This window comes from Podarcis liolepis, assembly GCF_965112155.1.
Source record: "Podarcis liolepis genome assembly, chromosome: 4".
In the NCBI taxonomy this organism is placed as follows: Eukaryota; Metazoa; Chordata; class Lepidosauria; order Squamata; family Lacertidae; genus Podarcis; species Podarcis liolepis.
The window spans coordinates 69294667-69317373 of NC_139558.1; the positions used below are offsets into that span (position 1 = coordinate 69294667).

Genomic DNA, 22707 nt, shown 5'->3' on the forward strand with positions numbered 1-22707 from the left:
CCTGGTAATGGTTGGAACAACTCACAGCATTGAATCTATTGCGTCCTAAGCAGTGCTATGAGAATGCAAGTTAATGCCTATGGCAAGAACCACAGGAACTACACTTTCCATGGTTCTTGACACAGACACTGCTGCATGTTTTCAAAAAAATGCCTAGTGGCAAATTCTGTAAATCCCTTTCTGTCATGCCTACATGTTTAGTTAAATTTGAAAGAGGGGACCCAGTGAGGATGGAGTCTTGAAATAGACCTCTCAGGTGGCAAATCTCAGAGATTTAGACCAGATCTTAATGAATCTCTACATGGGGGTGGGAACATACATAAAACCAATGCCCAATCCACTCATCCTGCTTGGGTCCAATTTATTTTGCTTACTATGCAGAAATAAATGTAACAACTTCTTCTATCCACCCAGGCATGTTTAGAATAGTTCAATGCAAATTTTCTACTTTCACATTTCTTCAAACTGATATTGGCACATATATAAGTATTAAAAACAAAGTTTGTTTGTGTTTAAAATGCAAAACCACTTATACATTTTTAAGCAACAAAAATATGAATATGTGTTTAGTGTTTCAACACAAGACCTTAAAACAGTGTATCAAATTCATCTTTATTGAAACTTTATAGTCTGCTCTAAATTCACTAATCTCCCTATACACACCTCACCCATTTTTCTAAGCTCTGTGCTCAAAACACAAAATCATGTAGGCAAACGTGCACCTAAATCACGCTACACCTCTGAACATATAGAACTGAAATGCATTTGTTTTGTACAGGCACAATTGACTTAGCCAGGCTTTTTACATAAAAGCTACATCTTAGTACATAATTTGCATTTCAAGGTTACTTGCCATTTATTTTGCTACTTACCTTCAGCAATAAACTTGAAACTCTGTTCAAAGGCCTATTTGCATTTCTATAAACCCCATGGAACCTTTAACATTGTTCCACATAATAAGGATGAAAACCAATGAAATGTAGGCTTGTAGAACTATCTACACCTCCCACTGGCCTGTTATTGGCAACATGATAGGACCTCCCCACTTGTTTGCAGGTCTAAATAAGACACATTAGGTGAAGCCAACCTTTTACTACATTTGAGAACAAAGCAGCAAAGTAACTGGTCGATGCACCTTGCAATGTAAATGAAAAGACTGAATGTAGGAGCCCTTTATGGCTACGGGATTACACATAATTGGGCCAAAGAAATTAGCTAAAAAATACTAAATATGGGAAATTCAGGGGAAACTGCATCCAACCGGGTTCCCTGTTAAATTGTTTTCTACACTCATGTAAATAATGGAACAAAAACAAACAGCTTATCCATTATTTTTGCTACGTTATTTTTATTTCTCTTTCTGTAGTATATGAAGTCACTCTTTACCTTTTCAATATTCCAATTTTTACTTCTGGTATGACTGATTAAGCGAATGACTAAAAAAAAATCTGATTCAGGTAAGAATCATTGGTATGGAAGTGAATACTGAAAAGTTGTGCTCCACTGTTTTAAATGGCAAGGTAACGATTTAGGCTAGCATTAATCCAGGACAATAGCAAAACCGTCCATTTATGAAGTAGGCAACACCTTCCAGCATTTCCTAAAAGGCAACGAATCAGTAAATGAGCACTTGGTTTTTACTGTTTTACAAACATTCATGGCTGTAGCCAAATGCCAAGACCCCATGCCTTCTCTTCTCCCTTCCAGTAATATCTAAGATTACAAAACACATGATGCAATGTCATTGCAATGCAACTTTCCATACTCCAAAAAGCAGCAGCCAATGAAGCTGCCGAGTGGGGGAGATTGGACAAACTCACAACAGTAAGTATTATAGGGTTAGGTAGAAACAATTCAGAGGAATAGCTAAGAAAAATTGGTTCTAATTTCACCATTATACCCCCATTTGAGTTGAATAAAAATACATAGAAATTTCAAAATACACAGAAATCTGTGGTAGACATATTTACTGTAGTAAAGCATTAAGAAACACTGTTCCCTACAAATTTGAGTTTTACTACTATTCCCATTTCCTTTGCCTCATTTTTTCCACAATAAGAGAAGGCAAAGCATTCACTGAACCTAAATCATATAAGCTAGAAATCCATATGATATAAAACAGTTATTAGAAAAGTCATATTACTTTTGATCATCAATTTACAGGTGAGAAGTCAAACATAATGTTCCCTGGGATTGATATACACTCTTCTATTGTCTGGCTCAGGATGCTTCTTGCTGCTCCAGTCTTTGCAATTTGTTTGCTTGAAAGCTGGGCACATTTGCTGATGGCTATCATGAGCCAAAGAATTTTCTTCTTCATAGCTCAGTTGTCTGCAGTTTACCATCTTCTAAAAAAAAACAAAATAGATGATTAAAGTATGATACAAAAATCTATCTGGCTTCTTCATCATATTGCTTTCTTCTTAAAAGGTATGTCCTTGAATGACAATACTCAAACTAGATGTACTAATTGCTGTGGAATCCTAAATAATAAATAAATACAATTACTTAATTTATAGTCTAATGATATGGACTTTCTGTAACTTATACTTTCTTCAATATAATGCACATTCAGTACCATTAATATTTGTCAACATGCAATTTAAAACAGTATTAAGACAGCTCAGTAAAAAAACAACAACAAATATTGAATGAAGGCCTATTCTCCCTTTTACGGTATTCTTCAAAACTTAGTATTATTTAATGGTTGAAAAGCTTCATTTAAGGCCCACATTTATTCTGCATATGGCCATAATCTTCCATACTAAGTGATATAGTAAAGGTAAAGGGTAAAGGGACCCCGACCATTAGGTCCAGTCATGACTGACTCTGGGGTTGCAGCACTCATCTTGCTTTATTTGCCAAGGGAGCCAGCGTACAGCTTCCGGGTCAGGTGGCCAGCATGACTAAGCCGCTTCTGGTGAACCAAAGCAGCGCACGGAAACACCGTTTACCTTACCGCTGGAGCAGTACCTATTTATCTACTTGCACTTTGACGTGCTTTCGAACTGCTAGGTTGGCAGGAGCAGGGACCGAGCAACGGGAGCTCACCCCGTCGCGGGGATTCAAACCACCGCCCTTCTGACTGGCAAGTCCTAGGCTCTGTGGTTTAATCCACAGTGCTACCCACGTCCCAAGTGATATAGTAGTGACAATTTTTTACCAAGGGGTCATCTGAAGGAAAAACCCAACAGTGAAGAATGTGTGGCACCTGCTCCCTCTGCTTGATTCAGCAGTCCATGTGACCTCTTCTTGAGTGTTTTTCAGGGGAAAGGCTGAGTTGCACAAGGTTGAGTTTATGCATACTATCTTGTTTGCCCTTGGTTAGAGGTGAGGAATCCAGCATTCTGGGAACCATTCCTAACGACCAGGCTGTTCAGCACAGGAGAGGTTGCGATATTGTGCAAAGTGTGGAAAGGACATTACATAACTAGGGCACCACTACTGAAAAGGCACTTCCACTGGTAAATATTTGGCACATTTCACCTGATGGGGGCACCTGGAGAAGAGCTTCTGAAGATGCTGATGCTGTCTAAGGCAGGTACATGTTGGGAGTGGCTATCCTCCAAGTACATGATAGCCATGTTCAAATATATAAAAGGATGTCATATAGAGGAGGGAGAAAGGTTGTTTTCTGCTGCTCCAGAGAAGCGGACACGGAGCAATGGATCCAAACTACAAGAAAGAAGATTCCACCTAAACATTAGGAAGAACTTCCTGACAGTAAGAGCTGTTCGACAGTGGAATTTGCTGCCAAGGAGTGTGGTGGAGTCTCCTTCTTTGGAGGTCTTTAAGCAGAGGCTTGACAACCATATGTCAGGAGTGCTCTGATGGTGTTTCCTGCTCGGCAGGGGGTTGGACTCAATGGCCCTTGTGGTCTATTCCAACTCTATGATTCTATGATTCTACCCTGAATCCAAGCTAGGGCCCTAAAGGTCAAAACCAAAACTTTGCATTGGAGGCAGAAATATGAAACTGTTATTCAGAAACAGGGTATTTTCCTTTCTTCTGGCTCCATGTCCTCCTTCTCATTCAAACCTCAGGTTTATAAAAACTTACAGCACCTTGCATTTCACCCAGTTTTGGACACCAGGCAACTGTTTGCTGCCTAGATGGGAGAAAGGCAAGTAGCAGATTCTAAGCCACTGCAAACATCTGGATCCTAAGACTCAAAGAAGACTGATCAATGTGGAAAAGTGGGGAAGGTCTGAGAGTAGGCATTGTGGTTTCTGTCTCAGTGCTTCGAGCAGAAGGATTCATCAGTAGACGATCTGTGGCATAATCTTTTGCTGCTGAAATGTTTGCACCAGCTGTGGCCAGTGAAGAAGTAGCAGGCATGACAGTGGCAGTACTCCAGTCCACTTGCACATCGGGACTTCTGCTGGGTGCCAAACTTACTGAGATTGCTGTGATGACCAGCGTTGGGGCAGTCACTACATGCTTCAAGAAACAAGATCTTCCTGACACTTAAGAGCTAATGCTGAGGACCTGCCACAGATTCATCCATGTTGTAGGGAAGGTCTAACCTCCCCACAATGCAGGGCCATTTCTGTAGGCAACCCAGTATTAAGAGAACTTCTGCCCCAAGTGAAGAGTATCATCCTTGCTGGCTGTCCAGAAAGTCAAGTTTTTGTTTTGTATCAGTGAAGTTTAAAATTAACAATCACTCTGCTGTGCTTTTAGTTACTGCTGAATTGTTTTCTGTTTGCATAGTATTATTTTGTTGTTTCTATGGAAGTTTGATGAAAGGCACTAAATATTTTTTAAAAAAAATTTAAGGAAAACATCTTGCCTTAAGATAGGTATGAATGTGCCTTATACCACAATCACATGCAGCTACAGCAATGTACACAGTAAGAATGTATTTATGTCTTCTTATCACCTGGTATCATTCCACAAAATAATATAGAAAACAAAGAGAATTTCATAAGCACTTTGATTTTAGAAGAATTGAGAAGGATTTTTTTTATAAAAAAAGGTTCTATGGTACTTGCACACAAGTATCTCCAAACCTCAGAAATGAATACCAACCCCCTACCTCAACCTCAACCCAACATTGGCCTAATCTTTAACACAGAAAGCAAACACAAGTATCTTGCTTGCAGCTCATCCTTACATAATTTTGGGCAACTATAGTGAAGCAGCTTTGTATTCTGTAAAGATTCCAATATGCAAAACTATTTTAACTGTAGTTTTGGATGCAATGAATTCGCAATAGTTAATGCAAAGCCAATCAGCTTTCATTACAAGTGGATGCCAAAACTTAACAATGCTAGTCTCTTCTGAGATTTGCTAGCCAAACATTAGAACATCACTTGATTCTGATGGAGTCATACTGCTTTCTGGATTGGTAGTCATATTTTGTCTGGGTTTATTCTACTTCCTTTGATATTTTATAATATAAGCAAACATTTTTTGCTTCATAGTGTACTAAACAAACACTATTCAGTTCTACAATACTGCACGATTACTTCTGAATGGTGCGTGCTGGGGGCCTGGCTAGACTGTATTTAGTCACTATTAGATGATGTCTAGAACTTTTAACCAGGCAGCTTGACCCTGAACCTCGTTTTGCTCACAATATTCTTTCACATCAGTATTTCAGGGGCTTCAACTGCTAGTTGGGGAACACAAGGATTTACACAATCTTATACTGGAAGCTTCAGTGACCAGAAACTTGCATGCCTTTGATAAGATTTTCTTAGTCAGAATGCAATGGTGACCATGTTGTTGACTTTGCAGGCTAGCAAGATTACTGCCTCATATTGTTAGGGCTAACTCTAGCTTTTTCTGGAGTGGCTGCATTCCTCCAATCCTGTTGGTTTCTATAGCCATAGAAGAACCTAACAGTAGATTTGGGTGGCTAAATAACAATACAGAATGTGGACTCCTGAAAAGCCAATTAATGTGGTACAGAAACCCATTATGAGTTACGCTGAATCAAAGTATGTGGCCCAGACTTTTCATTACTTTCAGTGGGTAGTGGGTGAGCATTCTTTTGAATGGGGGTGGGGGTGAAATTAAAATAACTTTTGTGTAGGCTTATAATAAAGTTGAGGGACGCGGGTGGCGCTGTGGTCTAAACCACTGAGCCTAGAGCTTGCCGATCGGAAGGTCAGCAGTTCGAATCCCCACAACGGGATGAGCTCCTGTTACGCGTTCCCTGCTCCTGCTAACCTAGCAGTTTGAAAGCATGTCAAAGTGCAAGCAGATAAATAGGTATTGCTCCAGCAGGAACGTAAAAGGCGTTTCCATGCGCTGCTCTGGCTCGCAAGAAGCGGCTTAGTCATGCTGGCCACATGACCCAGAAGCTGTACGCCGGCTCCCTCGGCCAGTAAAGCGAAATGAGCGCTGCAACTCCAGAGTCATCCATGACTGGACCTAACGGTCAGGGGTCCCTTTACCTTTACCAATAAAGTTGACTGAACAAGTATTTCTCCCACCTTCCCCTGCCCACCCCTAAAGATTTGCTGCCACTCTGCCTTGAGTCTTAGTAGAACTCTTGTGGGGATGGGGTTGCAGAAGATTTACTACCTGCAATTCCTTCAACACTCACTTTCAAGTATTTTAAAAGGGACATGTAATGAAGTTCATGAGCGTGCACCCTTCAGACTTGACAAGACACACATGCATTTACTCAGATATATAATGCAATCTGAGGTTCGTTCTCAAAGAGGACTCCAGCTTAGGATAAACCCCTAACAGTCTTTTGAGGTTCAAGAACCTGATTAAACCCTTATATGGGAATTAAATAGATTAGTGTAATTACTTAGAAGTCTGGCTGGCAGAAATATACTATATCAATTGAGTAACAAAATAATGTCGTATGTCAACTGAATATCTTCTATAGATCAATTTGTATTAAGCAACATTAAAAGATCCTTTTACTTTGGAAGTATGCTTCATCAATAACTTACTGGAAGAATTATTTCTTTCTGAGTCAAGGAACGAGCTCTTTCTTCATATGAACACGGAGGCTTGTGTGTTGGTGGAAGATCAATCCTGCATTGGAAAACTTGGAGTTTAGTCACCACTACTGGAGAAATAATTGAATCAAGTGTAGATTACAGCTGTAAACAAGTAAAATGGAAACTTCCTTGGTCATATAATAGGAAATGCCATTAATATAAAATTGCAAGTATCCCACTTGCAACAAATTCTTAAATGGCATTGGTTTGCATAACTCAACAGATTTGTCAGGCATTACCTGTATGAAGAGAAACAGAGTACATCGTATAAGAACAGCCCTGCTGGATCAGTTCAGTGGCCCATCTAGCCCAGTGACCAAACAGATGCAACCTGGGAAGACTGCAACCAGGACCATCAGCACAAGAGCACGCTCCCCTCCTGCAATATCCTGCAACTGGTTTCCAGAAGCATTGCTGCTTCCAACCTTGGAGTATAGCCATCTTGGCTAGTAGTCATTGGCAGCCTTATTCTCCCTGAATTTGTATAATTCTCTTTAAAAGCTATCCAGGTTGGTGGTGATCACTGCTACTTTGGGGGGAGAATTCCATAGTTGAACTATGGAAAAAGTACTTTATTTTATCTGTCCTGAATCTTCCAACATTCAGCTACATTGAATGTTGAGGAGTTCTAGTCTTATGATTGGGGGCGGGGGGAGCTTTTCTCTTGCAACTTTCCCCATGCCATGTCTGATTTTACAACCTTCTATCATGTCACCTCTTATTCGCCTTTTCCCTTAACCAAGAAGTTCCAAAGGCTGCAATCTTCCCTCATTAGGGTATCGTTCCATCCCCTTGATATTTGGTTGCCCTTTTTCTGAACCTTTTCCAACTCTTCAATATCCATTTTGAGGTGAGGTGACCCAAACTGTACACAGTATTCCAAATGCAGCCACACCAGAGATTTCTATAATGGCATTAGGATATTGGTAGTTTTATTCCTTTCCTAATGATCACTAGCACACTCACTCAATATCTTCAATGAGCTATCTACTATGACACTCAGGTCAGCTGAATGAAGTTCACAGAACTAGTTTACAAAATCTCTGAAAGTAGTGCTTAACATTGCTGGATGAACTGAAGGTGAATGTCTATGAAGTTCAGAACTATGAATGATTTCTAGATCATCTTCATGTTTATCTCTCCCACACCCACACCTACCCAGCAGGAAACCGAGACTCATTCTTTTTTTTCTTTTTTAATTAAAGCTAAAAGCCAACAGAGTATCTATAAAGAAAGTCAGAAAGATGCTAGATTTTTAATAGCCAGTAAGAGACTATTGAGAAATTAAAAGGGAAGCACTATGGTTTCTTAAACCTAACAACACCTTTATTGTACGTCTAGGTGTACAACGTATAGAGGCAGGTATACAATATTATTTTAGGGGTTCCACCCACCCACCACCAACATATTCAACAGAAACATAAAACTTTACAAATAACAATTAGCCTTTGCTGATATCGCTGCAGATGGCATCATTTTAGCTGTGCTTTTTCAATAAGTATATAATGTATACTGGTTACAGAGTTTTGTGATTAAGCAGTCTACAGATCTTTCTAAATAAAAATAAAATAAAATAAACACATTAGAAACACAAATAATTTTTAATTTGTGATAGTATAAAGTTGTTAGACTAGGTATATATTTTTTGAGTAGTGTATGCTGACATTTTGTATTAGCACTACAGGGACTGTGCCTTAAAGCAGAATAGAATGGTATAGCATGAGAAAAGGGAGAGTAAACACTTCAAGCTTTTTAGAAAGTAAGGATATCAGCTTAGAAACAAACTAAAAAACTTACATTTTGTCCATGTAAGAGGGCCTTTTCTTTCTGGGAGTCAGTAGTACTGTCACAAAGATGGTAATGATAAAGAGAGCAAGTACTGCTCCTATTACAGCCCCAGCTACAGCTACTGATGACGACTGCTTAAATGGAACATCTGAAATGTAATTCAGCATGCATTATGATTTTCAAGCGATGAGTCATGTTATCAAAACTCCTCAAATTCAGGAAAAAGAAATAAAGTTAGCTGCTTCTGAGTTAAACATGTTGTGGAATCTACAATTTATCATTTCCACTGCATGCGGGTCATAAACAGCTATGCAATATTAAAAAATGATTGCTGAAGGCAGAATTTGAACATACAGTCTTAAACTTTTAAAGATGAAAAAAGAGGAATCAAAATATGTTGACATGAAAATGATTTTCAATTCTTAACTCACAAGGCGTTAAGTATTTGAGACAGATGCCTTTAACAATGTCTGGAAAAGTAATTTTTAGCATAGCAAACTTTTGTATTTCAATCTACAAAAAGAACCATTTGTTTTTAGACTGTGCAGAGGAACAACATACAAAAATAAATGGCAGTTATACTGAAAGTTCCGTCTGGTTTAGAAATAGTTATCTAATACTTTAAGAATGCAAAAGCGTAAGCTACTGAAGTTATACTTACCAAAGCAACTTTGCTTATTCTATATCCCTGAGATAGGACAAAACGACGATATCTGAAGTTATCTAATTTTACTATCAAATGTGCTAGCTGTATCTTTTTTTGTAGAAATCAGTAGACATTGTTTTATTTTACTTAAAACACAAACAAAATCTCTGTAAAAATCTGAAGGCCTGTAACTTTTTTCAATGACATGTTGAAAATCAGGAACTGTACCAGGTACATTAGAAATGTTCACAATTGACTCATCATAGCAGAAGTGGACCACAGTGGCAGGTCAATAAGAGTGTTACCCTTTAGTGGCAAGTTAATTAGTTGCCCACTTACTCTGTTACATGAAATGTGTTACCTGTATTGTATGTGCAAATCATTGCTTAAATATTTCAGAAGTATTTGAAAATATCTTTAGCATTATTTTTATCTCCATCATATCTCAGAATAGATGAATGCATACACAGCTTTTTGCTTCACCAACATGCAACACTGCCATGAAAAGCTTTAGACAGCTGCAAGAATGGGAAAAAACACACATTCATATAACATCATTTCCAAGGGGGAAAGGTCTAGACTTCGGAGGTCTATATACCAATGGCCCAAATCCACCTAAAATATTACTTATACATGTCTCAACTACACACGGTGTGTAGTTTGTCCCTATGATTTTCCTTTTGCAAAATGTGGCTGTGGAGGATGAAATCCAAAGCAGAAGGTACAGGTAGGGTACTTCTTAATCCATTCCCGGTACAAGAGTTTTCACACTATCACCCCAAACTGCTTTTTTTTTCCCATCTTGGAGGAAAGATCCACACCTGCATCAACAAATGTATACAGGGACAAGCTATACAAGACCATGTTTTATTGAAACCAAGGCTAACCAATGCAAAAACTAAGTAAGAAAAAGGCCACTGCTTTCAGGGGATCTAACTTAAGCTCACTTGGGCCACACTACTGCATTTCCCCTACCCAAGAAAGCCTGTTCATTCATGGCAAATATGAATATTAAGTATGATCTGCCCTTATCTGGTACACACCTTCCCTTTCCAATCTATTTCCCAACTGAACAATCAGTACTTCTCACACTCAACATCGATATTCATGAGGACTTGTGATTTATTACACACTGAATGTAATTTGCAAACTGCAGAATACTATCAACTGAGTTCTTTGACTTAGCAGCCCAAAGAATGGTCTGAAGGCACACAATGCAATTCTACTGATGCTACATAGAATTGACTCTGAAAACTGCGTGAATGGGAGACTGCCTGGGAATCATTAGCAAGCTGCAAAATCAGCTCTTCTCAGGAAGAATGGAATGCGCAACAACCAACTGGCAAAGAATGAGTCTCTGGAAGTTTGCTACTGCATAATGACTCCCAAGCTATTAATCCAACGAACACCAAAGTATACATATATTTAGCAGCATTGACAAAATAGGCACATATGCTTTCATCACACAAGCATACAATCTTCATCACAAAGCATACATACATAGCTATGTATTAGGTTGTCTCCCAGCTGATACAACTCACAAAACTCAAACTGTTTATGCTATGCTGCAATCGTTTTTCATTCATTCTGGAAATCAACTTGTGCTGGCTCATTTGATTTTAAACAAGGATCATCTCAATGATAGCTACTTTGTATATAAACACTAAAGGCATGTTGGTGGCTACAGCAGCAAATGTTTTCTGGACATGCTGAGAAATAGTACTACAAAATACAGTACACTGGGCACAATCCATATTTGTCCTGTGTATGGATTCTATTTGTTTGGGGATTCTTATATGTGTAGAGTCATCTGAAGGCAAGACCAACTCAAGTCTTGTGTTTATCGTTATCAACTTTTCTCCATAGTTGACAGAGTAAAATAATTTGGCAACTTCAAGCAAAACAGCAGACCAAACTTTCTGCAGCTAAAAATTAAGTGTAACCTTACAGCTTTTTCTGCAATTTACCTAGACTATGGAGTACAAAATATACAATCTGTCATCAAGGACAGCTATGTTGACTAGTAAGTAATCTATGAACACTTTTACCAATATAGTTAAGTATTTCAGATGCTATATAGAAGTACTAATTTAACAGTTTTTTTCTGTATTCAGCTCTCATTTTCTAGTCTACCTGTTTCCTCACCACAAATCTAACCTCTATTACATTTTATATGCCTTTCCATCATTTGTGCATATGACCTGCATTCAAGAAATTAATTTAACAAAAGATTTATTTCACACAACTATTCATACTTACAATCAATTCTGTATTTACACCAAACATACATTAGATAAAAACACTGCAACACTGAACATCTTAAACCTAGTATGAACCTCTTCATTTTAAACTGTAAAGCTCTTGATCAAATTTTAACAAATTTATATTGAAAACACAGAATATTAGGTACTTGCTTCTAAATTTGAGTGTTACAAGAAAGCTTTCTAGAGGGCTTACAGAAAAGTATGGCATTACAATGGAGATGTTCCTAAGACCATGAGCTAGCTTTTAAAAAAAAACCAAAACACACACACACAAATTAGGACCTGCTACCTTGTGGCCTGATCAAAAGCTAACTGAAGTAAGAACTTCAGCCATTGATGGATCAGATCCATGAAGCAATTATTGAAACTCACTTGAGTTCACAGGCAAGCATGGTTTAATAATTTTACTTCCAAATGTACTGAAGATATACTTTGGTGAAGTAAAATAGTGTTACCACTTAAATTATCAATGTGATAGAGACGCGTAGAAAACCTGTTTCATGTATTTATACTCAACTGCAGTCACATTTCTGAAGACATAGCAACCAAGTCACAGTGTGCTGTCAAAACTGCACCTTAATACAGATACTGTACTGACTGAAAAGCTATAAAATACTGCAAGTCATTATGTAATGTGCTCATATTACTTCCAAGGTTTTTACTGGGAAGCTAAAAAGCATTTATATTGTCTGTACACATGCTACCAAATTCATCTAATTCTTCATATGCAAGTGTTTTAAAGAAGTTTCTATTGAAGCAAACACTCATCTACCTTTTCAGTTTTGAGCACGTTTGAACGTAAGATTTTCAATGGGATTTGCAAGTATGATGGGCTCCTATTGGTTGTGCTATATTCTCTACACAACCAACTAGGTATTCTAAAGCCTATATGTGAGATGTATTTTTAAACAACACAGTTGCCTCTATTTCCTATGTCCTTCAGAGAAAATCCCTCCTTACATATATTTGTTTCTCCCATCTATTAATTAATAATTTACTTTAATAGTACTTTTACTGCACTACTCCAATTCTTTTCAAGCAGCATAAATTTCTCAAAATGCCTCATATGAAATATACCATAATAGTATATTTTCTGTTTAAGCCAAAGTGTTTCATCCTTCTCTTTCAAAATATGCCATGCTTTTCATAGTGACAAATGCTTACAAAGTCTAAATTTGCTCCTGCATTTAATGCTTCCCTGCTTTTTAGCCAACATTTCTTTAGACAGTCCAAATACTTCTTGTACCATCAAATTCTGTGAAAAGCCAAAAGTTTATTTCTTAAAATGCATCTCCATTCAAATACAGAAGTTGCATCTGGGTTTCAACTCAATGCATTTGTAGCTCTGTGCTTAATTAATGTTATGGAAACCTAATATTTCCTGAACATTACTTTTTTCCATTTAGGTAAGGTAAACTGTTTGTATCGTATTGAAACAACATTTAATAGATCTTCTGGAAAGGATGAGTCTGGAAACAAAACTGAAGTGATTGGAATCTTACATCCCAGTGCTTGGAAATAAAATGCAGTGTAAAAATATAGAGTTCCTGTTATGCTGCAAGACTTTATTCATTGAAAAGTCTATTGCAGCAGGTTCAGTGCAACAAGTCATCTGTAAAAGGTACCACCTACTACAGTATCTAAATGGCAAGGCTCAAAAATGTAGAGGTATTAAATTCTGTGCAGAAAACCTAAAAATAAAGCTTTGAAAAAACTGTGCCATCAGAATATTTCATGTCATAAATTTTTTTGTAAACAAAGTGTACCTTAGATCAGCTCTGTACTTGAATCAGTTTCATGTTACTGTTTACTAGAATTATGGATCAAAAAGTACTATCAAGGTAAGTCTTGATCATAAATTTGTAGTCACAAGCAAAGACAGTTGCTTCATTTCAAACTTTTTATAACAATTTCTTTTTCCACTTAGCACTTGGTTATCTTGTGCTATAGGCCAAATAAAGCACTATATTAAAATTCATATCTTGTGAAAGACAGTAGTACAGCATTGAAAAAAATAATAAAGCAGCTTCAATACATTTAAATGAGGTTTTTACATTTCAATTGTCAAGTTAGAATATAAAAAGCTTGAAAATCAACTTCAAAAACCTATTCCTCAAGAAAAAGTATAAACAATCTGAAAGTGATCAGCTAATGAAGGAGCTTTATGTATAGTCAAGACTTAAAGGTGGTCTTTAGACATACCACTCCTTTCGAGATATTACAGAGCCATCTACATGTGAAACTAAGTCATCTTCATTTTCTTCATAACATTCTTCACCTAAGTATTTCATTCCCAGTGTTCCACCTTCATAGTAATCCATTGGTCTTTCATACCTGTCCTGGTACCTGTTAATAGTGTCTACTTTGTTCCAGTCTGTTTTTTCAGATTCTCCCAAGTAGTCTTTAGTTATGTGACTGTTCACAGGATGTTTTATTTCCTTTTTCACACTGTCAGGGTAAGAATCCACATCCTCTACCTGGAGGGTATCTATTTGGGACTCCTTTTGCATATCTGATGGTGGAATGTAGTTCTTGGCGAAGTAGTCACCACGGAACGTCCTCCTTCTCCTATACAAGATAACTCCAGCCAAGACACATACAAATATCAGGAAAAGAGCCCCGCCCACTGCACTACCGATGATAGTGCCCCAATTGTCTTCCTGCATTGCTGGCCATGGTGATGTTGGAAAAAGCTTTAGTTTTGGCTGAGTTGCTAAACCTGTGATGCCATCAGTTGAAGGAAGCCATGGAATCGTGGGTGGTGAAGTGGTAGTAGTAGGAGGATCTAATGAAAGAGCAGAGATACACAAGACACAGAAAAGGCAGAGAATGTCAATGCAAACTAAATTAAGTTAAGAGCTGATAAGAAAGCACAGTTGATGAGTAAGTAAGTGTACTTCAACATAGTTTTTCATTCTTCATTTAATTTCATTACTCTGGGTAGAGGGAGCAGACTTAACTTCTGGACCAGCTTACTGAAGTATGAAAAAATAGTTTACTCTAACAATATCATCAACAATTTTTTCCATGCTGTTTTAGAGCAAACATGGATCAATGCCATCAGCTGAAAAGTCAACCTTTTCTTATATTCCAAGGCAGAGTTAAGAATGAAAGAAATAATGTATTATATATAGTTTTGTTAGAGAATGAAAAACTATAAGCTGCATGCTGAAGTTAGTTCTTCATTATTTTCATTTCCCCTGACCATGTATGTAGTGGTAGGATTCAATTTGATAGTTACAAGATTTTAAAAGATAGCAGCATTAAAAAGTTTGTTGTGCACTTCAATGCTTCCAAAATTCTCATTAGTACTAAATAAACATTTTAATCAAAATAGGAACCTTCTAAAAAAAAACAAAGGACTTGTGGAACAAATCAAAGCATAAGAAATTTGTTTCTTATTTCAAAATTGACCCCCAGGGTTCCTTTCCAACACTACAATTCTATGATTTATTCAGTTTCTATGAACCTTCTAATATTTGACACCTAAAGTTGCAGGTTTATTCTGTTGTGGTATGGGTACTTAAAAGCTCAAATAACACATACAATCTTTACTTGGCATCAGTATTACTCAGGTTTGTTAAGGGTTGACTATGCAAGATGTGTTTAAGACTACATTTGAGTATTGGAAACTGTTGTATATGGATGATAAGGAAATTGCTTAAAGAAACAAAAGTTGTTCTATGTACCCAAGACAGTCTGAAGCTGTGTATAACAAACAGTGGGTCCCTTTTCAGTCTCACATGGCAATGATCTTGAAATTGTGTTGAGTTGCATAAGCTGCTTGTGATATGAGCCATGGATATGTCAGAGGAAACAAAAAAATTCTACTCATCATGCCCAAACCCTAGGACATACATAAAGTAGTGTTCTTTGGATCCTAAATATAATAGTATTAATATACTTCACATTTATCAAGTGAATTCTAGATGATATAAAAAAGGGTAGGAGACAGTTTAGAATATTTAATTATTTTTTAAAACTATTTTAAAAACTAATAGCCCACTGGAGGAGGCTATTCATGAAATGTTATTGTTAACGTTTAGACTACTTCTTCAAATAAATTATTATCTGTGTAGGTTAATTAAGTAGACAAAATCTAGAAGACTGAAATACAATCTAAGTAATTTTAATAATTATTATTATTATATTTTAGCTGGCTATACACTGAATAATTCAATTAAATCCTAAAATATCATGAACAGTAACTTTCATAATATAATCTTTATAGCCTTTTTGACATGCTTGAATAACAAACCAATTTTCTCAAAAAATTCTACTAATATTAGGTCTATGCTACTGCTACTATGCCACTTGTCATTAAGTAACATAATTCACTCACTTTCATCAGTGAGTTGTTTAATTCTTTATGTATATATTAAGTACATTAAATGAACAAGAGAAAGGAGAGGAATTTGTAAAATGGGGATACTACATAGATGAACATAGGGATCTTGAACAGTGGTTCCCAAACTTTTCTTCCAACGGACCACTTGAAAATTGCCGAGTGTCTTGGTAAACAACTTCATGATCTCCCCCCCCCCCCACTTGTTGTAGCAACTGTAATGCACTGTGCTAAATGCTGTATAATTTCCAATCATATTTTAATTGCTACTTTTTCTTATATGGACCACAGTTTGGGAACCCCTGATCTAGAGTAATGATGTTTAGTTTAAAAAGGAGTGAATAAAGTTCTCTGATCCTGTATGAAGTAGGTAGGTGAAAAAGATTTAATTAGTTTCTATCATTTTCTGAAACAGAAGTATCACCAGGCTAAAAAGAAAAAGGGGGAAATCTGGAAACATGCTGAAATTGATGTTTTTTTCCATTTAGGTTGAAAATCAGGTTGCCATTTGATCAGGGTGATGTCAGGGAGCTTTTTCCTCCTCCTCCTCCTCTTCCACCCCACACCTGTTTTACAGTATACCAATCCAGTCAACATAATTTATTTGCAGCACACCATGGGCCTGAGTAGGCAATCAGAGGACCTTCTGTCCACACTACTTGAGAGACAGGGAGCATTGTTGAGGGAGTGGCTATTGAGGCTTTCCATGATCCAAGGGCAAGGCATGCCAAACTGGCCAAAGCTGTGGCAATGGAAGGGGCTTGGTGGCTTCCTCTTCTTCCTTTAGTCCCTCCCTCTTTCAAGGTCACATCAGAACTAGATGCTAGAGGGCAGAGGAATGATGGGACCTGAAGCTTGTGGGCTGCTCTAGACTGTCCCAGGAAGACGGCAGATAAATTGAGGAGTGGGAAGAATAGAGGAAAGTAAGTCTATGTACAGCACCCCTCTCTCTACCTTCCTTCATGGCTTTTCGGCCCCACTGTTGATTATTATTTTTCTTTCTACCCATTACAAGCTGACAGGTATATCTGCCAACCAAGGATGACACCTGCTGCATCTGATGAGTTTTATTTCATGAAACCTATGCCAAAATAAATCTGTTTGTCTCTAAATGTGTAAAAGACTGGTTTTGTTGTAGCAGACTGCTACCCGTCTGGAATTTGCCTTCAACAGCTGCTTCCCTATAAACTTCCTTCAAAGACTCTTCTCCTTTCTATTCCTCACAAGCCAACTCCTTTCCTTCAGTCTTCTCCTTCAAGCCCTGCTGATACAGGACCTTCCATGGTCCCAACCCCCTTAACTTTAACATACTCCAAATTCACCCATGCATTATTGCACATGACTTCTGTTCAAATACAATTAAATAAGCAGCAAAAAGACCCAATAATTAATAGGAACAATTTATCTAAAGGAAAAAAATGTATGTGAATAATCAATAGGAATTTACATATAGATATAACATGCATGATTCAACACTTCATTTGGGTGCAAATAACTTCCAAGCATGGCACCACCATGCCACTGTAGCAATCAATAAACAATAGTGGGTGTGCACTCCCACAAGCAGCTTTGACTTACTACAAATCATAAACCCACACCTCTAGAAGAGTAACATCTATAAGATGGCATAGATTTGTGTCTGTACGTTTAATGCTTATCTTAGGCATAAGACACTGTCAAATGCTTCAGCTCAGGCCAATAACCTCCAAAATAGCTTGAGTTAGCCTAAGTCTTACACAAGACACTGCATGGTCTATCAGTACCTGAGACCATGCTGAGATCCAGCAACCTGTGAATGTGCAAAAGTGTGACCTGCCAAAATATGACTGCTTGAAAAAAAGAGGTTGGCATGCACTGGAGTACAAAATCCAAATGTCAGGCATTGAGCTCAGAGAATAGTAAACATATAACTTATGAAGAGTGGGAATATTAATGACTAACGTGAATTTGAACATGTAAGATTGGATGTTTTAGGGCAAAGTAACTACATTTATCTCTTAAACAACGGAAAGTGAAGATTTTCTGTTAAATGCAATAGATGCTGTTATATGTTGCATAGGATGCTGTCTGTAACATTTAGAACAAGATAGCCAGTGTGGTGTAGTGGTTTGTTTGCCAAACTAGGGCCTGCGGAGACCAGGGTTTAAATTCTCAATCAGCCAATAAGATCACTGGAGGTCCTTGGGCTGGTCACTCTCTAACTTACAGCTTAATTTACCTCACAGGGGTATTATGAGGATAAAATGGGAAGAATTGTGTATGATACCTTGAGCAATAAATAAATAAATAAATAACCAAACATACAAATAATGTCCCATTATGGACTTAGATATTGTATTGTACATAAAACATAAGAATATATATCTGCTTCTTGAGAAGATCAAGAGTGAAAGTCAGACGAAATCCTTATATAAAGGATAAACTTTAACCCTAACTTTAACAAGTTTTCATTTTTTCCCCCTACTGTAATTGAATGTTCATATCAAGTTTGCTTTTAAAAGAATGAACAATGCGACTGTTGCAGGTCTACCATCTATTTTTTAGCACTTCGAAGTATAGATCTTTTCATAAATCATGTTCACACGGTAAGAATTCATCCTTTTTGTGGCTTCTCACAATTTCTTTTTCTCTTAACTTCCTTGAACCCTTTGGTATCATCAGTAAATATGGCTACCTCACTGCTTACCCTAACCTAATTCCAGGTCAGTTGTGAACAAATTTAAAAGCACACATAGCAAAACTGATTTTTGAAGGACTCTACTTCTTACATCCCTCCCCCCCCAAAAACTCTTCAGTTCCCTGGTCTCTCAGGCCCACCTGCTCTCCCACCCTCCTGTGGCCACGCACACACAAACAGGCTCTCCGGTTCTCATTATATGTCAATGAGAGGTTGCTCTTCTACTGCCACGAATTAGGCAGGAGGTCATCATCACTCGGTAGGAGACTGTGTGGGGAACAAGAGGAATGGGATGCAAGCACTGTTGAAATGAAGTTCCCAGAAGGCTTCTGTCTCCATCTGTCCATTCCTTTTGCCTCCCTTCTTTCTGTTCTCTCTCCTCCACATACAGCCAGCCTGTCAGCCCACTCATTCTTCTCCTTCCTGTTTTGTGCGTGCCACAGCTTCATTCTCTAGCCGTCATTTACGTCTAAACATGTGCATGCAGTGAGCTGCTGGTCTCAGTTACAGAAAGACCAGGGGGCAGAAAAGTAAGGAGGCACTAGATGGGCTGTTGTGCCAAGGCTACGCCCACTAGCAATCCCCAGCCCACAGTACAAGAAACACTACCTTAAATTATTGTTAAGTACATTTAAAACTCCTACTTAAAACTTCATTTCCCCAACTTCTGATTTCAACCACAGCTGTGTCAACAGTAAAGAAAAGTGTACTGGTTTGCTTTCAAAGATCATACTAGATTATGTCATGTCAATCATCTTTACAAGAGGGCAAATGTTTGCTCACTTACAACCCACTTGTGTTCCTAAGGCTAATCTCTCCAGCTACTATAAAGCCAACCATTATTCCTGTCAGCGTTGTGTGCAGATGCATCCCTATATTTTTGCTTATATAATATATATCCCATGCAATAGAAATGTTCTTACAAGGAACTTTAAGTCAACTGGATGATGTTCTCTCAAGCTAATAGTTAAAACGAAACAATAAATAACACACTATGACCATTATATTGCTGACCTCTCATTAAGAAGTTTGTTCAAATACTGAAGAAAAAACACCCAGTGACTTACCTAATATGTAGATAGTCTTTTGATCACTTTTTTGACCAAGTGGATTAGCCACTGTACAAACATAAGTTCCAGTATAATTATATGTCAATGGACTGTTGAAATGCAGAGTATTGTTTAAAGGCTGTAAACCTTCAGGCCAATGTCGATCCAACCTGAATCACAAAGAGACATTTTTGAGTGTTCCAAATCTAATATTTTATTCAAATCAGATAATTTTAAATAGCTAAGAGGTTCTCCTTCTCTAGAAGCAAATAAGTTCATGTGGAGAGTATCTCAAAGTAAGAGGAATAAAAAACTGAATTTCACAATTATATTTAATATGAGAACTGAAGGAGTTCAGCAGTAATTTTGTTCATGTATTCTAAAACTAATATAGAACCACTGAACAGTCTTAGGTTTCTGTAACACACTCTTCCCTCAGTTTCCAAAACAGAGTTCCATGCTAGGCAACTGTGAGAATCATGAAGATATACAAAGAAATATACAAGGATTTCAATTGTCATGTTTTGACATCCTGAAATTCTGCTCAACTTCTGTACTGACTTCTAAGATACCAGCAGACATTGCCACAAACATTGAGACTTTGTCATACTCCTAAGAGCTAGTCATTTACTTTATAATATTGGTGCGATGTGTACAATGTCAAATTTGGTATTAAAACAATTCTCTTCTCAGGGTGCTGAGCTGAGCATTAGGTGTCCATACACCAATTTAGCCTTATGCCCATTCCAAATAATGGATATTAAATTCTGGTCAATCATCTCACATCACACAATTAAGTCATTTAATATTAATATAATTCATTCATATAATATTACATAAAGCATAATCTAAATAACTATTAGTTACTTTTTATGCTGTACAGAATACACGTACGTAGCTCCTCATCTGAACCTCTACAGAAAACTCATCAGTGTTACTCAGTACCTCCATGCCAGTTATATTAGCTACAAAGCTGCTATTCTCTCATCTAGGGTTGGCTCCAGAATTGGGAGAGCCTTCAGTAAAGTGCCAATTGATGCGCCCTTTTCCTATATGAGCAAGCCAGCAGCTTATCAGATGGCAATGCTGAGTGGATGTGGGGTGCTATTTAAATTTCTCACAATACCTCCAATGTAGCATCACAACTCAATCAGTCTGAGTTAATTATTCTATAAGTATACATGCGTATCTTTGGCAAGTTCAGCACAGAAGTGTAAATCCTTTATTTGCTTCATACATTGAGGTACATGGCACACTGACAAAACTGAGGGAGAGGAGAGAACAGAGCATTCTAAATCTCTTAACTAGTTGCACCCAAGGACCGCCCACTCCTACCCCCATTTAAGTTACCTGTTCACATTTGTATATATTCACGTAAACACCATGAACATAAACAGAACATAAGCAGAATTTTGCTACATAGCAGAAGCAGGTTCAAAATCTTTTTCTTGGTTACCAACACTTTAATTCAAACCAAACTACAACAACAGTAAAAATGTTAAATGTCTTGTTAACAATGTTTAACAGATATGTAATAAGATCAACTGCAGCAAGATTACAGGATGTGAAGCTATATCATCTTCAGTAATAAAGTACCTTGCCCACAATGCAACAGAAGAAGAAATTAAGGCTTCTCAAGAGCATTTAATTATATTTTCTTCTTGCTGCATGCAAGCGGTACACAAAGGTGGCATATCATCATTTAATTCACCTACTAAACTAGACCTGGTCTCCATTAATGTGAGCCTGTGTACACACCATATATTTAAAGTGCATTACTTCCCCCAAATAATCCTAGGAAGTGGAGTTTGTTAAGGTTGCCAGGAACTGTAGCCCTGTGAACGGAAACTATGGGGAAAGCCATATGCTTTAAAAGTATGGTATGTACACAGCCACAGCCTAACATAAAGGAAAAGGGCAAATGCCAGGTCACAAGGAAAGAATAACATGTAGGCCTGCCTGAAGGAGGGCGGAGCCTACTGATTAAAGAGTTATATGCTCCTGATCAGTGTTGATTTTAAATACTTATATCACTTCATCTTCTGTCTTCAGTTATGGACAGTGTTTTTCACCTTAAGATCGGTGTTGTTGTGATCCAAAGTTGCAGGGGGGGGGGTGGTCAAAGAACTGTTATTGTTCTGCAACAGGGTCCCTAGAGCTGCCCAATCAGCATAAAAGGGGAGCTTTTAAGCCAGTTATCCTCCAAAGTGACAATGAAAATACAAGGTGCTTCAAGTTTCAAAAGAATGGTTTGAATGGCTTCAAAATCAGAGGCAGAAGAATTGAAAAAGTATAGGTCGCTACTACTAACATCCAAACTCAGTTCCTCTAATAGGACACGTTTGGACCTTTAAAAAAAAGAAGAAAGAAATCTTCCATTGTGCTATAATTGGAACTGCATTTGTAGTGGTGATTTCATTACTACAAATATACTGACTGTAGTTTCAGAGAGCATTTTAACTTCAAATAATTTGCAGAGCCAGCAAATTAAGATGAAAACTACATTTAAATTGATTATACATAAAATGACATTAAAATAAAATTATCTTTAAAATGATACAAGGCAGCTATTAACTAGTTATGGACATGATGCAACTTTTTAAAATTTTATTCAACATTTTACTCTGTTGTATATTTATACCATGAAATAATAGATCATAGATTACTTCTGAATCAAGTATAACTGTCGCCCAAAGTTAATCAATTGCAGCATTTGTGTTTAACATTAATCATGACAGGCAATCCTCCAACAAAATACTAGCAGCTTTGCAGAATTTCAAAAAGCCATCTAGTCTCCAAACCTGCTATACATAAAATCAATACATTCTGCAAAAAAACTATTCTACAGTTTATACTGAAGCCTGTTATGTCTGTTGATAAATTCAATGTGGCAATGTATTACTACTTAACAATAAAGCATACTATTTTATTCATAAATAATTCAAATTGTGTCTTTCTCTTACGCTGTTA

General features: G+C 37.4%; 1 protein-coding gene across 3 annotated transcripts in view; it reads right to left on the bottom strand.

Annotated features, from left to right (window-relative positions):
* Positions 1 to 593: 593 nt before the first annotated feature.
* NECTIN3 (nectin cell adhesion molecule 3) overlaps positions 594 to 22707 on the bottom strand; it is a 47876-nt gene continuing 25762 nt past the window's right edge. Inside the window, exons 5-9 of one of the 3 annotated variants that reach the window (XM_083498662.1) lie at positions 19756 to 19907; positions 8766 to 8904; positions 6918 to 7002; positions 2144 to 2348; positions 594 to 1600 (exon numbers count right to left, since the gene is read on the bottom strand). In XM_083498662.1, coding sequence (XP_083354788.1) covers positions 2172 to 2348; positions 6918 to 7002; positions 8766 to 8904; positions 19756 to 19907 — 553 coding nt within the window. In that variant the 3' untranslated portion in view covers positions 594 to 1600; positions 2144 to 2171. Of the gene's footprint in view, positions 2349 to 6917; positions 7003 to 8765; positions 8905 to 11617; positions 14452 to 19755; positions 19908 to 22707 lie in introns of those variants that run through there. The other 2 variants (XM_083498661.1, XM_083498660.1) reach the window with 2 other exon arrangements.